At 40.1% G+C, this 16283-nt stretch overlaps 1 protein-coding gene across 4 annotated transcripts in view; it reads left to right on the top strand.

Moving 5' to 3' along the window:
* The first annotated feature begins 3658 nt into the window (after window positions 1-3658).
* Window positions 3659-16283, top strand: part of LOC139968739 (anoctamin-4-like) — a 103640-nt gene continuing 91015 nt past the window's right edge. For 2 of the 4 annotated variants that reach the window (XM_071973146.1, XM_071973113.1), the window contains exon 1: window positions 3659-4007. In XM_071973146.1, coding sequence (XP_071829247.1) covers window positions 3965-4007 — 43 coding nt within the window. In that variant the 5' untranslated portion in view covers window positions 3659-3964. Of the gene's footprint in view, window positions 4008-13958; window positions 14199-16283 lie in introns of those variants that run through there. The other 2 variants (XM_071973136.1, XM_071973104.1) reach the window with 1 other exon arrangement.

Raw genomic sequence — 16283 nt, 5'->3', positions numbered from 1 at the left:
TATGTAAATAATAGAGAGTAAGGTTTGTTTTGTCGTTCTCATAACAGATTTTTAATAAGTGTACATATCATATCTGTTTGAACCGTGCGTACGTCTATCTCAAAGGTCATCAAATATGCCTCAAAATATGCTAAGTAGTCAGAAAATGGGGGCTGACTGCATGGTGTCCAAGTTTGAATACAAACATATGCCTTTATAGCTGTCATGCGCGCGAATATTTTGAACTACTCAATGTCTGAAGAGCTGGGAGGTGAATATAACTCTCTGCAAAGTACTTTTCGACACATTCGTGGACGTGATGAAAAACGCTACAATGTTTGTTACTTGCAAGGAACAATGCCATACTAATTAATTGCGTGATTTTCACGTCAAATGGAATCAGTGGTGTAAAAAGGATTTCAAGGGTATGTGTGGGGGTGGGGAGTGGGGGGAGGGGGTTGGGGGAGGTTCTAATAAATTTACCGATTGATTTAGTTCGGGACACAAACCCTATGGGAGGGCAAGAGGTGAATAACGGATCATAGAATAGATTGACCAAAATGTCAGCATCCCACGGTCCACCAGTCGTCGGACCTGAATGGCGTCCATGGTATGTGTGTGTGTGGGGGGGGGGTGGAAGTTCTTATAAAGTTACCGATTGAGTTAGGTAGGGACACAAACATTATGGGAGGGCAAGAGACGAGTAAAGGATTTTATAATATAGATATAGCCTATCAAATAAAATGTCGGCACCACCCCCCCCCCCGGTCCACCAGCCGCCGGATCTGAGTGACGTCCCTGGTATGTAAGGGGGGTGGGGTAGGTTCTTATAATTTTACCGAATGATTTAGGTAGGGACACAAACCTTATGGGAGGGCAAGAGACGAGTAAAGGATTTTATAATATAGATATAGCCTATCAAATAAAATGTCGGCACCACCCCCCCCCCGGTCCACCAGCCGCCGGATCTGAGTGACGTCCCTGGTATGTAAGGGGGGTGGGGGAGGTTCTTTTGATTTTACCGATTGATTTAGGTAGGGACACAAACCTTATGGGAGGGCAAGAGGCGAATAAAGGTTTAAAAAATAGATATTGCCTATAAAATGTCGGCATCCCGCCCGGCCCTCCAGTCGTCGGACCTGAGTGACGTCACTGGTTGCTGTACGATTGGTCGTTCAGGTTTCAAATAAGTAGTAACACAAGTTACACATACATATGTAACACATCACACGTTCTTTTTTAATTTTTATCGTCAGCTATTATGGCCGTTTCCGCCTGCCATACATATCGTCACGTGCCAAATAATTTCCCCGTGATTGCATGCATGGTTACATTCTGTGAAATTTGATAATTGTAAGTTGTTATTCGCCACACATGTTTACCTACGTTCAGCAACTGCCAATATGGCCAACGCAACATGTTGGACTGACGCGACTGAAAATCACGCGAATTTAAATTGGCCACATTTTGATGACCCATCTTGAGCCACCACCTCACCCGAATAAAAAATGGCCCCCTCACCACAATAAAGCAAAAAAGCAGATATATATATAGAATAAGCACCCACTGATGCTATACAAAAACACACGCTATTATTGCATCGGTCGAAAATAAATTTTCCTCTGGAATTTTTTTTCTGATGCCATAAAATAACAAGGGCGTAGGAACCGGGGGGGGGGCTGGGGGGGGGGGGCGCCATCCCCCAGTGAAAACTATGGGGGGGGGCGGAAGTATCATTCCGCCCCCCGCTCCGCAAGTCAGAAAACCCCTTTTTCATTTCCAAATGAGAAAAAAATCTCATTTGGAGCACCAAATTACATTTAAGGCCAGGTGAAAATGCAAAATTCTTTACAAAATGGAGTGGGAGTTGAAGTGTGCTATATTGCACCAAATTGCATCTGAGGCCACCTTGAAATGCAAAAAAAAATCCAAAGGGGAGGGGGACACCCCCTCCCCTTAAACCCCTCCCCCAGGCCGGCCATCAGTGTTCAGCCCCCCCCCCCCCCACTCAAAAGTACCTTCCTACGCCACTGTAAAATAATGAAAACGTTCAACGAGTGAATAGATCTATGTCAGGTAAAAGAGAAGTCGTCCCAGTTATATAGTATCTGAACTAAACAGTGTCATGCATATATACTTCCGTCACTTATTTTGATTGTTTCCGTTTTAATAGGTTTCAGCTAACTGACAAGAAGTAGTTGGTGAGTTGATCTATGTAAACTCATGTTGATGTTGTCTCTGAAGTCATATGACTGAATGAAACTGGAATCTACCGCGCGTCAGGGTTACCAGTTTTTCGGTGACGCAATCGGCCAAACTAGCAGTCACACGATCATGGATAAAAAACGCCCAAATCGCCATTTTGTTGTTGTTATTTTTTTTAAATTAACAATTGACGCCGTATGGGTAAGAACAATAAGGTTTAGAATTCGTTACAACGGTGGTCCAAAAATTGCCAAAGTTTTCATGTAGATATGCAACCTTACGTCGGACTGAATAACAGGAAATGTTCTTTAAGGGAATTTTAACAATCCTCATCTACTATTTTTCATAAATACACCCGTAGTAGTGGTCTAATTCTACACCAGGCTGAAACAAAAATCCCACGACTGAACCACCCCACCCCCACATCAGACTGACAATCAGAGGTGGGGTTCATCTCCTCCCCCTCCCCCACTATCCGCTGCACAAGCCACTGTGCATGAGCCGGTTTCAAATACTACAGAGGAACAACGACCTTCCTGCCCTTATATTGCGTTGAATCCGGTACACTCTGCTGGTATTATACATTCTCGCACTTATGAAAGATAGATGAAAATTTGAAGATGTGAAATGATATCTGTAAAAAAATCGGTACAACAAAATCTCACAACGAACTATATATTGGCCGGTCTGCATCATGAATTGCTACCGGCTCACGTGATGCAACTTGCGGTGCCGGGACCTTGAAATAAACGGTGCATGTACCCGGGCCTCGAGTGAAACTTGCAACTTTCTAGACACCTCATCCAGTCGATGAAAGGCTTTCTGCGCCTTAGACCTAAACGGCGTACCGGTCCCGGTAGGCCGAAACGTCCATATAATAAGAACGATGACATTAAAGGACTCAAACTCTACTTTTATTTCAAATGAAGCAATGAAACTTTACATTAAATTTGTAGTCATTAAGCCGCACAACATTTGATTAACTCTAATCATGTTTATCTTCTCAGGTGAGAAGCCAACCGGTTGAAGATAATTTGTTTTCATTGAGGCGTATCAACTTATAAGGAAATTGACATAACAACGACTTCGTAAAGAAATTGTGTAAGCACGTTCAATTCAAACGTGATATAAACAAGTTGCAGCATCACTGTATGCGAAAGACCTCGACATTAAAAACAAAACAAGAACCCCCCCCCCCCCACACACACACACCAAAATATGATTGGCCGTATTCCTCATGTATATCCGTAAGTGTGCGAATTCCACATTAATATGAACATCTGGAATAGTTTGTTTACATTTCAATATAATTGTGCGTACATTCGGGATTAACTTTTTGTAAAAGTATAGCAATGGCATTTGGCTGTCCTTGGCTTAAGATCGATTATAGTTAGCCCGCAGACGATTATTCTGTACAGACTTTGCCTGTATAGACGACACAGACCCGTAAATATATAGACCATGAAGCTGGACAATACAGTTAACTTGCACGTGAATGACCATACAAATGCTGGATAGATATTGAATACAACTGTTGAGTCATGAAAAGAATGCTAAAACGGTGGTAATCTGTCAATAGGCTTGATATACGTTCTTGTGCATGCCTGGACAAACCCACTTGGAACGGATAATAACGTTACTAACTGGGTAAATAATGTTTATAACGGACTGTGTGTGTAAGTTGTAAAAGCGAACAAACACGGGTTATAACCAACAGGCACAGGGAATACTGAGGCCGCTTTCTATACGTAGATATTAGAGGAATCGTCGTTGAACAACGATGTCTTCCACAGACTACAAGAAAATGGATTCTGACGGGGACGGTAGGACACAATAAAGTTGTTTTCTTTCTTATAATTCTTAGATTCAATAATTCTTGTCGAGTATAGTAACCTACTTAAGCACAATGAAAATGTGTACCAACGTGACACCCGGAAGACAGTGTTAAGCGGGCTATATGGGGATAAAGACTGTCAAGCTGTTACACAAAAGTAGGCTACATATAGGCCTATGGTAGCTATGAAAGCAACTGAAACCAAATGTTGCTGTTTTGTGATCGTATGTAGCCTATATAGAGACTGATGTCTTTGGACATGTTCACATATATAGGCGTCACCCATGCACGGTATATGTAGGAAGTTGTTACATAACAACTCTCTGGTATATGTACAGTATATATCGCAATACAGACAGACGATATTTTCATGGTCTGGTGTGCAATACCACTTTACATAAATTGAAACTGTCATATCTGACAAAAGTTGAAAGAATAAATATGCCCTACTTGGCACTATTGTGGCTCTGTAATAGGCCTATATGGGACATTATAGAATTGCTTCAAGTAATTCTTATCTGGTAATATTTAAATCACAATATCTCGAGAACCGAATACAATTTTTGTTCTGCTGTTTTTAGGATCATATTTATCTTTAAATTCTTCAATTTTTAGAAGAGAACTTAAATGTAGGGTTTAATAATCTTTTTTTAAGAGATCTTTGTTTGGGATGCTACATAGCTTTATTGCGTAAGTTCACACGTATGTATAATGCGTTAACACATTCACATTGTAAAGTCGGCCGTCAATTTCTCGAAATACGGCTGGCTGATTTCTTCCTTGAACAGTTTGTAACGCGAATTTTCATTTGCAGCATTTCTCACCACAATCCCTTTCCCCAAAGCCCTTCTCAGTGCGTAGCCTAGGATCGAGGTTCCCTCGAATTAATTTTTCACCAAAAATACACATAATGAAATCATGGTCCATTTTTTTCGGTACGTTATGAGTTTTTTTGTGGCTGTTTACATGTCCGTCACATCAAAGTCCCACTACCCTTAGCCTTTTACGCCCCCTTTCCCCACCAACCTGAACCCTCGTCCACCGCATCTGACTCCCGACATCACCACTGGTTGCCCCTTATGCAGTAAAGCTAGGAAAAGTACTATAGCAGTGAAGACAGTATTTAAAAATGCAAGCCATGTGTATACAACACGTTTATGAATGAATTTGGTGTACTGGCTGATCGTGCAGTGAAAGCATATTCCCGGTACCTGTGTTCGGCTGGTGGGAATCCCGATCGGTGTTTAATACTAGAGTCGCTTTGTCTTTTATTTGTCAAGACCTAGTTTAGTATCAAAGTTCTCTCCAGTTTTATATGAACAACCTTGAAAGGGTTATTTTACATAAGTAAGTCTCAACTCTCCGCAGATGACATTGTTATGGACGTACAGTCTCACACAGAGGACAAACTAAAACGAATGACAACGAATGACAATTGACTTTGTACAGAGTTAATTATCATTCGCGAATAACACCGAATGACAACGAATGACAGCGAATGACAACGAATGACAACGAAGGACGGTGGTGAGAAAAGATAGAACGATAAACGAAGTGGAGTAAACGCGGTTATTGGTTTTCTACGCAAAAATGATTTGAGGAAAATCGCATGTTACGACTGTCGCCTTGCCCTGGGGGAGGGGGGGTGGGGTAATAAAAACAAAAACAATGATTTTTTACAGCAACAAATTTTTTCAATTCCCCTAAGTTCACAGGGTAAAATCCCACAGGGCAAGTCAAAATTCTTGCTCAAGAATTTCCGAAAACACCGGTCACATTCGCAAAATGTCAACTCGGATATTTGCGATTTCAACCCCGATTTTTTGGGGGAAATTTCCGCCAGGGTGGCGCCCTTGCCCCCCCCCCCCTTCCCTACGCCACTGTTACAGAGTAGCTCCAACTGGCGCAAGATTTCTCCTTTTTCCACTCGGTTTGTGTGGCTTTAATATATCCGGTTGAAGCAAATGTCTGTGCTGTCATTACTGTCATTCGTTTTAGTCAACTTAATTACTTAGTGTGTACAACATATTGTCATTCGTTATGTGTAACGCAATTGTCATTCGTTTTTAGTAACACCCTCACACAGGTCGGATCGACGAATATACAGTTAATGACGCTTTAATTGAAACAAGAGTGTTCTTGACCACCTGTGGTGAAGAGGTCAAGGAGCATCGATGAACTGATGAAAGGGAATTCCTCGTTTTAAATTGTACACTTGTACAGTAATTCAAATGATTGCAGATTGTAGTCAAGGTTTTGCTGTATAGGAGTTTGAAACCCTAGCTCACTCATGACTAAACTTTGAAAGAAATATCTCTCGGCGAAATTTGATATGCCCCTGTGTACGGGTCATACACTTATACCACGATGCATACAGCCCCTCCCCTCAAAAATGTTTGTTACCTCTTTTTTTTCGCCGTCAGTTGCATGAATTAACACGTAGAGAGGGATGAGTGCGGGGTGGGGGGATCGGGGAGGTATAGTTAGAGTGATACCCTACAAAGGACAGCGCCAGTTGATAGAAAGGTCGCATAGAGGCGAAAGTCGTATTACAGAAGTACATAAGAGTCTTGGAACGGCTGAGAGATTGAAGATGACACTAACCTTATTACAATAATGTTTTTCTTATATGGCAGAGGACTGTAGGAAGGAAAACTCCCTGTTATCATACTGCTACAAGGATATATGAAACCTGTCACTTTCGCTTTGGCTTTGGCTTTCATTTTATATTCTTACGGTAGAATGTTACTATATAGTGTCGACACTGAAACCAATGCCACCATTAGGTCATGTTAAGAGCTTCAACTATTTTATCTTCAGCATTGACAAAACCCGCATCCAGTACAACTTAAAAGACATGCATGGTAATTAATAAAGGAAAATATAAAAAACTCGAAGCGCTGGTGATTCGATGATGTCAGTTGTATACTTGTTCAAGTCTTCAGCCATTACATTAAATCTGCATCAAATCTCCGAATGGAGTAACATTTTTGCTTAGCTGTTTGGGAAAGTAATAATCATGACATTAGCCTGTATTACATAGACCAATATGTTAAACAGCATCAGTGTTCTGATTAGTATCAGTGTTAGGAGCTTTACCTGATGACTCAGGTTGCCATGGCAACATCATGGCAACTTAATTTAGTGAGAAATATTTCTGTTTGGGCTATCCTACAGTGTTACCTTAAGCTGTGTATTCATCAGGTGAATCGTATGGTGCGTAACGTTTTATTATTAAATTATGTCAATGTTAAAAGGCCTCTGTACAGACCCGAATTCTTTTTCAGGTTTTCAAAACATAACTTTCCTAGCACCGCTGAACCCCCCCCCCCCTTGAACCCACCCCAACTCCGTCAAGCCCACACCCACAATTGTTAGTCAACTGGCTTGGTGTTTATACAATGTTTACAGTCCTTGATGATTATTCGCAAACCTTTTTATCAGATTTAATCTTTGCTTTCAACTGCCCGTCTAGCCATGACTTGAGGTTGACTCTGTAAATTTACAAACATCCGTCAATCCTGTTTGAATCGGAAAACAAATATTGTAAGATACTTAAAAACATCACGAACTATAGACTTTGCTAATTAATCTCATTATATAGGCGAAATATCTGTCTCAATACGCGGTCACAGTAATACTCTTCTGGAATTCCTCTCCACTGGAAGTTCCCGGGGTTAATTACAAAAGGAGAGGCCAATATCCCCCGAATAACAGCGGCAACTTTTCAACATGTAGGAAGGTCTTGATTGGGGGGGGGGGGGCAGCCTTGGCGATACAACAACAGCAGCCACGTAGCGCAACCAACACTGTTATGGGGGGGGGGGGTACTATAGTATTATGTACAAGATCGGAAGAGGTGTTCCGTTCCCTGTGCATTTTTTGTAGTTAACTGGACGGTGCTCAGATGCAAAATGGGCCTTATATACTTCACATTTAAGTTACGTGTTATATATGTAGTATGTGCTGAACTTTTCCCCCTATAATAATAATCATGGCTTCCGACCTTCAAAAGGTTGCGAGGGCGCACTTCATAACTTCATGACCTGAAAAACATGTAAACGTTAAAAATAATCCACTTCCCACCCACCCCACCCACCCCCCTACTAATACTTTCGACATTACAATAAAATTCATCACATTTAATTTTGTACAACAGATTGTCTAGACAAGAACTAAAAACTATATATTTATAAATCTTCAACAACTCTCTCTGGAAAAGGACTCTCCTTGCGCAGGAAGTTCATCTGTGACGTCTACCTGGTAATCTTCTTCATCTGGGACATATGTGGGGCAGTGGCGGAGCGTCTATATAGTAAGGGCGGATGCCCCCCCCTCCCCTGACGGACTCAAATGGACTGCTGGCGCCCTTTTCAGCTTTTTTCCACTTTTTACTTAATTGCGATTATTGACTTTTTTTATTCCACTCTCATCTACCTATTGACATTTGTCACATTTTGTTGACGATGACATCTATTTATTCTTCGTTTATCTGCAAATTATCAAGGCCTGGAAAGGGTAATTTCCGGTGATCTAGGGAGTATCTTTACTCACAAAATTCTGTACGCTCCACGCCAACCTGTGGTGGCGCTCCACTTAGATAGTATCGAAAGCGCCCCTACAGACCATTCTCGACCCCCTGACCAATACCCCTAGCTCCGCCACTGATGTGGGGTCCTTTTGAGAGTCATCACTCTCACCAACTTCATGAGCCAAAGCTGATGAAGATATCTCCGGTGTTCTATCAGATAGAGGGAAGTGGGAGGGGAGCTGTAGTGGTAGAACGGCTGGTAGGGGTCCTGGTGGGAAGATGGTTCTAAAAGGACCAGTCTGTCCTGGTTCTCTGGCATATGTTTGGTCCGTTTCTATGGCACCAGTGTCAACAGTAATGTAGGTGGGCGGGGAGGGGGTTTCTCTTTTCTGTGACGTCATATCATTTTATGGGAGTGGCGGACCCCCACTCCCGGGAAGTTTTAAGTCCTATGTAGCACTATCAACCTGTTGGGGGGGGGGGAGGAGCTGCAGTACAAAATGACACTAAATCTGAAAATCAGTTTGTTAGTTTACTCACTGGGATCAATTCACGACTCAGCACTGACTGCTCGATAGCTTTCTCCTTAGAAGGCGGTGGTGCTGTGGTAGAACTTGATGAGGTGCTGGCAAACCGTTCCCACAAGCTGGCTACATCCGAAGAGAAAAGCAACAAACACAAGGACCTAAATAATTATACTCAAAACATGAAACTATTTTTGCAATTACTGTGACCAATGTCCACATGTTTTAGTAAAAGATATTCAGTCAATCATGTAGCAGCTTGAATCATGTGGTTTGGATGATGTTATCAGGGATGTGCCCAGGATTTCCTGAGTGCCGGGTTTACTGATCGCCGTCCTGGGGGAGGGGTGCCCCCTCCCCTTTGAGAAATTTTGCGATTTTTGAATGTGCTCAGATGCCGAATGCTGCACAAGTACTAGTTTTGGTAACAATTTACATTTAAATTTTTTTTTAGTGAAATATATTACGTACGGTACCTGTTTCAAAGAGATTTTACAAGGGGCCGATTGAGAGCCGTAGGTAATGTTTCTCGCATGCGTAACTGATGCATTATAAGTCGGTATGATTTTGGCATAGGCTAGGCCCAATTTATGTTGAATGTATTTTTAGGAATGTCGGGATTTTAGATGAAAATACTGCTGGGCGGGATGCACGATTTTTAAGACCGTGTTGGGCGGTAATTTTTAGTGCTGGGCGGGGCCGCCCAGAGCCGCCCGGCGTGGTCACATCCGTGTGTTATGCTCTCTGTGTACGTAAGATGCACATAAGAACCCAGCCATACCCAACTTGATGGTACCTTCCTGTCAAACAATCAACATTCTTGTCACTAAAATTAATAAATGTCTGTTTCAACCCTAACATTGCATCAGATATAACAATGATATGTACAGAAGGAAGTCAACTCTTCTTTCATTTCACCAAAGCGAAAGGGTGTAAAAGAGTCCATGTAGAGCCCATCTTACCATGCTCTAATGTTGACAGTTAGCACTGCTCATGTGGACTATGCTACTGAACACCATGTGTATCAATGAAAGGAGAAATGAAACTACTTATTAAGTTATTCTGGAGGGTATAGAGCAGGGGTTCACTAACTGGGGTGCATGAACCCCCAGGGGGTGCGTGAGTCCATCCCAGGGGGTTCGTGAAACGTTTCTGAACGTCAAAACTATAGAGTCCTTTTTGTTGAGCTAACATCTGATATGTCATATTATTTAGTTATGTACGAAAGTCGTACCTATCGACAAACTCTTTTCGCGTTCCATACGCATATGTTGCCATGGTAGTACCGTACCGTGCATGTGATAAATGACTGAATTATGAAACAGACACAGGCCGCAATATTTGTCCATCTCTTGTTTTTTTTTCATTACAATATTACACTACATGAACTTGATCTTTTACGAAGCACTGTTATGCGTATAGTGTAATAATGACTCAGATCGTGTCTCGAAAAGTTGGGGCTTCGAGGACAACTCTGACATCCACAGGGGGTTCATGGGGGTTAGGGGGGGGGGATAAAGTTAGGGAAACCCTGGTATAGAGTAATGAAGGGTATACAATTGAACATGGCATTTGCCACAGTGTATTCATGATGCAACTATACGTAGTCTAGCACTTTGTGGCTGTGGTTCTTTTTGGGGGAATGCATAGGTGTAAAAAAATCATGAGAACATGAAAACAATTTTTTTACATATCGAGTGAATATACGGCCCATGGATTTTGAAATAATTGTGTTAGCCTGTAAAGAATGCAACATTTACACCTTGCAGAGAGTGATCAAGCTTTTATTGATTTCTTATTTCCTCAAAATTGTCTTTTTTTTTTAAATTAACATCACCATGATTGCAATTTGTTAGGCTTTTGTTTCAAATAGGTCCTATCAGGACCTCTCGGTCAGAAGTACTCTTTATGTCTTTTTCCCAGACCAAGGCAGGTAGCCTATATGCTAGCTTAGTAAGTACTACAATAGGACTAGTAATGTTGTCCTAGGCAGGCTAGGCTACTAAATTGTTTATTAGGCCTAACCATAGTGTTTAAAAGAAGTCGTCTATAGATCTCTGAAATGAAAAGTCCGCCTATCTACTTAAGTTATCATGCAGACTCTGCAGCTTCGTATATCCATAGTATTCTCAATTGCTTTAAGTTTTTCCCCCTGTTATCTTCACGTTTACTACATGCGTTTCATTTTCTTTTTTCTTAAATTCTTTTGAATTTTTTATGAGCTTTCGTTTTTCATTTCACTTACGCTGTGTGGCTCGCTGACGTCTCTTTTTGAAGCGCCCTCGTTTTTGAGAGTAACTAAATGTCCGCTTACATATAGCGGTGTGCTACAATAATTGGTAAAATCCTGAAAATTTTGGGAAACGTACTTTTGACTAGTTATTTCACAGAAATTGTTAGGATATTAATCTCTACTGTAAAATCCCAGGATTTGTTTCTCCTATTCCAAATATTTATATGACAGAGCCAGAGCCGTATATAGAGACAGAGCTTTGAATGAGCGCCCTCTAAATTGCAACTATTAAGCCAATATCAACAGGGAGCTGCCGTTCTCTTATAGTAACGGCGTACAGTCTATACTTTCTAATTTTCCTGATTTCAGTATAACGGGGTGAGTGGTGGGTGTAGGGGTTGGTGCATATTGTTTGGGTAGGTTCTGTTAGGAATTGTTTCGAGGGGGCGGGGTTAATGTTGGGTAGGGTGGGTTTATAGGAGTTGGCTTTGTTCACATGGTGTATTGTGGTTGGGAGTGAGTTGGTGTCGTGAGGTGGGGTGGAACGGGAGGGAGGGCTCTGTAGCATTAGTACAAGACGTATCATACCCACCTCAAATTACCAGTTCATGTAGTAATTATAGTGACTTACATTTAACCTAGAGCGTTAAAAGTAGTCAGTACCGTAAGTGACGGAATGTTAACGCTACAAATATCGTACGTAGGCTATGCATACGACGGTATTTATTAATATGCTATCGTTGCGATTTTCACTGCTGAAAGCAGTGTAGGATGAGAGTTTCAACAATTTGTGATGTCATAGGTGCACAGCTCCGCATGAACGTTTTCCTTCAAATATGAACGCATCTTTATATTCCAGCATTCGAATAGGAATACACTGATAAACGTTGGTGTTGTATGAGCTTTACTATACATGTGATGAAAGTTGAAACCGTACCTAATCGAATATCAGGACAAGACTGGAGGACAAGCGAAAAAAAAAACACGTTTCTATTTTCCTAGTATCATTTACACCTATATGACATTACACCTGCTTACTTGCAAGTTCCACTTTTTGGTACGAAAGGTGTTAACTTCAAATGAATGTATATAGGCTACATATATAGGCTATGTGTATGTATATACCGTACCTGTGAACAAGGACTGTCGACCTGGGTATAGTAATAATAGAAACAGTGCGATCTTCTGCAATTTACGAAGGACATTTATTTTCAAATAGATTGAATACGTTAGTAGGACAACGACAATTTTCTTACTTTTTGTTGTTGATAAATGAACAACTTTAAGAAGACTTTTACACATCTCACTATATTAATTTACGAGAACAAAACCATTATAGGCCTAAGCTACATCATGCATGAGGTATGGGTGGGGGAAGGAGGGGGGGGGGCGGGCACCCTTCTGTTAAAAATATTGCCAGATGCTGGTCACACGGAAGATACTACATGATCTTGAGGCTGAAGCTTGGTAAGTGCATTGCTCATAAATTCCCAAACTTGGTTCAGCCTCAGTTTTGTGAATTTTACAGCTGACTTTGTAAGTTCTAAAAAGTTTCATTAATGATATATATTTATACAGTGCGCCTTCTGTTGGTCAACAACATCTGCAACAAGTAAATGATGTTCATATTTTTAATTCCCTTTATAATTTGAACAACACTTAGCAGTGTACCCTATAAGGCCAAGCCTAAAATTGTGTTACTTTATTGTATAATATTTTCATCTTCAATGTAAAAATATGTACAAAAGCATGAAAGAATTTAACCGGAGTTAAATTGAAAGTCAATTTCACGATAAAGATGTATAAATATGGACGTGAGTTGACGTTTAAATTATTATCTATTATTGTTATTATTATGGGTTTTTTTAAGGGGGGGGGGTGGGTCGTTCAAATCCCAAGAACAGGGCCATGTTTTCAGCGTTCCCTGGGACCAGTTGCATAGTTTCTTGCAAAATTTCATACATTGTACCATTATGGACGCTTCAAGTTAAATCAGAGCGCTGTAGTGTTGCCAACGAAAAAAAGCTGCTGTTATGCTGCCAATTATTTAATATCAATTCAAAATTTAATTTAAATATATTTTTTTTGTGACTTATGGGAAGATTTGCGAATGGGGCCGAAACCTCTGTCGAACACTACGATTGAATGCATTGCTGTTTGAACATGGAATTGTTGCGATGTTTAAGTTATACTTTTTATAACTTTATCCTAGCCGATGTAATATTTCTATTGTTTGAGTTGGAAATAAAAAAGTTCCCTGGTTTGATCAACTTTGACATGCAAGGACAGAAATTCCGCAGTTCTCCCCACGCACTTAAACCATCTAATCGAAAATCCAGTCAATCCCCAAAAGATGGCACACCCGTGACAGCATGACAAATTGACAATAACCTTATCACAAATGGCATTGGCAAAAACTCTACCTTAATCTGACAATCTTGAAACACATTAACCAACTCCAACATCAATATATTGAAATTAATTAATTTACGCTATTAGTGGACAAATTCATTAAATTTGTTACAAGATAGCGGGACACTTGAACACCAGTTGGGATTTACCATTAGCATATAGGTCAAATAAAATTGACTGTACCGCCACTTTTCGTAATATACCCAGTTGATTCCTGATATGGTCGATTGCTGTTGACAACTGGTGTAGGTAGTATAGTAGTGTACGTATTTACGCTACTGTACTTTGATAACATCGTATATATATGCAGTACATGCCTGGATAATAATCACACAGAACATATATGTACGCTAGGTAACTGTTATTGGTAACAGTAGGACTATCAATAACGGGGAACAGAAGTCGTTAGACGCTCTTTGCGTTAATCCGCAAAGATGTCAAATCCGATAGGTTTCGAAGGCATGGCTCCTGCAGCAAATGGTAAGTGATGCATGTTACGAAAATGTCTCCATCGTCCCAAGTTTACACTGACCGCGCCCACTCGTCGGAATAGCCAAAGTTAGTGTTAACGTTAAATAGGTCAACGTTAACTGATTGTTGTGCCATACACGTACCCCGAATTGTACGATGTAGCCTAAGTTATGCCAATAATTGCTTCGAGAGTTAGGCCTGCACTAAGAGAATCTTAAGTTTAAGAAGGCCTACACATTACACCAGTATTTGTAATATCGTGTTAGATATAAACCCTTATTCTAAGTAATATTGATTTAAATAAGACTTAAGCCCTAGTGTCTAGTTTATTTAGAATCCAAATCAATATCATCAAGGATTGTTTTCTTTGGAGCTATAGAAGAATATAAATGCCCCAAAACGAAAACTAAGTTACATGTATTTATAACTACAAACAGAAAGAAGAAGTAGGCCTATGTAGAATAAAAAAGCAGTATAAGTTAGACATATATCTTTATTTGTTAGGCCTAGCCTAAGTCCTAGCTCGACCAAAAGCTGCTGCCATTGTTTACATTTGAGGACACTTCATTTTCGTAAAACTACATTAAGTGTGGAGGCCTGACAATAAACAGTTAGGCCTCGGTATGGATGGAATGTGAAACTTTAGCAAGGAGTGAATGTATAGGCCTCTACAGGTTATGTATTAGGCCTATACCTTGCAGATGTGCCTAAGAGTTTTACTTCATAGGTTGTTTAGGCCCAAACTTTCAACAGCACTTAAGCAAGAATGTAGCAAAACCTTCTTTAGGTTACAGCTTCATATGTAACACATCATAAATGAACATCACTAAAAGCCAATGCAAGAAACCGAATGGGATTGTAGGACTTCCCATGATTATTACAGTAAACTAAATTAGGTTCCTGTTTACGAGAAGGTTTTTAAACTTGTCATGTCCCCCTAAATGAGGTTGTTTTTCCAATATATAGGGCAACCACAGACCAATTGGCATACTATAATTCAATTTATAATTCCATTATTCAAAACTTCAGATAGCAGCTCTCAGAAGCTTTGTCTCCATTTCCAAATTTTGGCTTTTAATATCATAAAGAAAATTACTAGAGCCACATCAATTCTGATTCCTCGAAAGTAGGATTTTAGCCTTCTAGTCAACCATGTTGTCCACATTGTCCTACGTACATTGTATATTGTAAATTGGGAGTGAAACTTTGTGACATGTCCAGCCTTGTATAACTAGTGAACATTTTCAATGCTGTATAAAAGTATTTGTTTTAACCTGGGCTTACAGTAAATACAAATATTTGCAAAAGAGTTCAGTAACTTTTTGAGAGTTGATTTACATGGTTTATAGTAGGGGTATCACATTTCACGAGGGTACCCAAAACAGCTAAGAAATATCATGTTCCAATTGGGAGATAACTTATTTTGAAAAGTTGTGGATAGGAGATGTCATTTTTGTAAAATATGTTATAGTCATAGTGCCACGAGGATCTGAAACCAGTTCACTTTCTGTTCTGCTTTCACGGTAGAATGTGAACAGTTTTTACACTGAAATTGTGTTCACACCGAAACTGAAGTCATTAGTTTATTTTAGGAGAGTCAATAGTTTAGATTCAGCATTTGCAGAACCAACCCCCCTCCCCCTATCTCCATTACAGGAATTGAACATTGCAGTAAACAAAGAATTTAACATAAATAATTAAGCCCAAATTGCTCAGAGGCTGTCATATATATATGTGTACGTAATGTAGTGGTGAAATTCTAGTTTCATCGTACTTTCTGTATACATGCTTATCACACACAACTATACCCACACATGTATAGTGAGTACACCACATGTTTAACACTATAGTACCAGCACACTTTAATCATTTTGACATACAAATGACTGCACATGTGTGTAAATCAAGAAAATGTACCATAATAGATATTGCATAAAAGCTAGTTCAGCCAAATGTGAACAGTAAACCATTATAGCCATAGAGACATAAAGTACATGTGTGTTAATTCCCAAAATGGTTAGTTATGTTGTTATGTGAGATTTTGATATGGAACATAATGGGATTATAAGCAGAGACAGTCGTGACCTGAAACTT

The sequence above is a fragment of the Apostichopus japonicus genome, chromosome 1 (assembly GCF_037975245.1).
Source record: "Apostichopus japonicus isolate 1M-3 chromosome 1, ASM3797524v1, whole genome shotgun sequence".
NCBI classification, from domain to species: domain Eukaryota; kingdom Metazoa; phylum Echinodermata; class Holothuroidea; order Aspidochirotida; family Stichopodidae; genus Apostichopus; species Apostichopus japonicus.
Note: the sequence above shows the minus strand (reverse complement) of the source record. Positions and strands in the feature narration are given on the sequence as shown.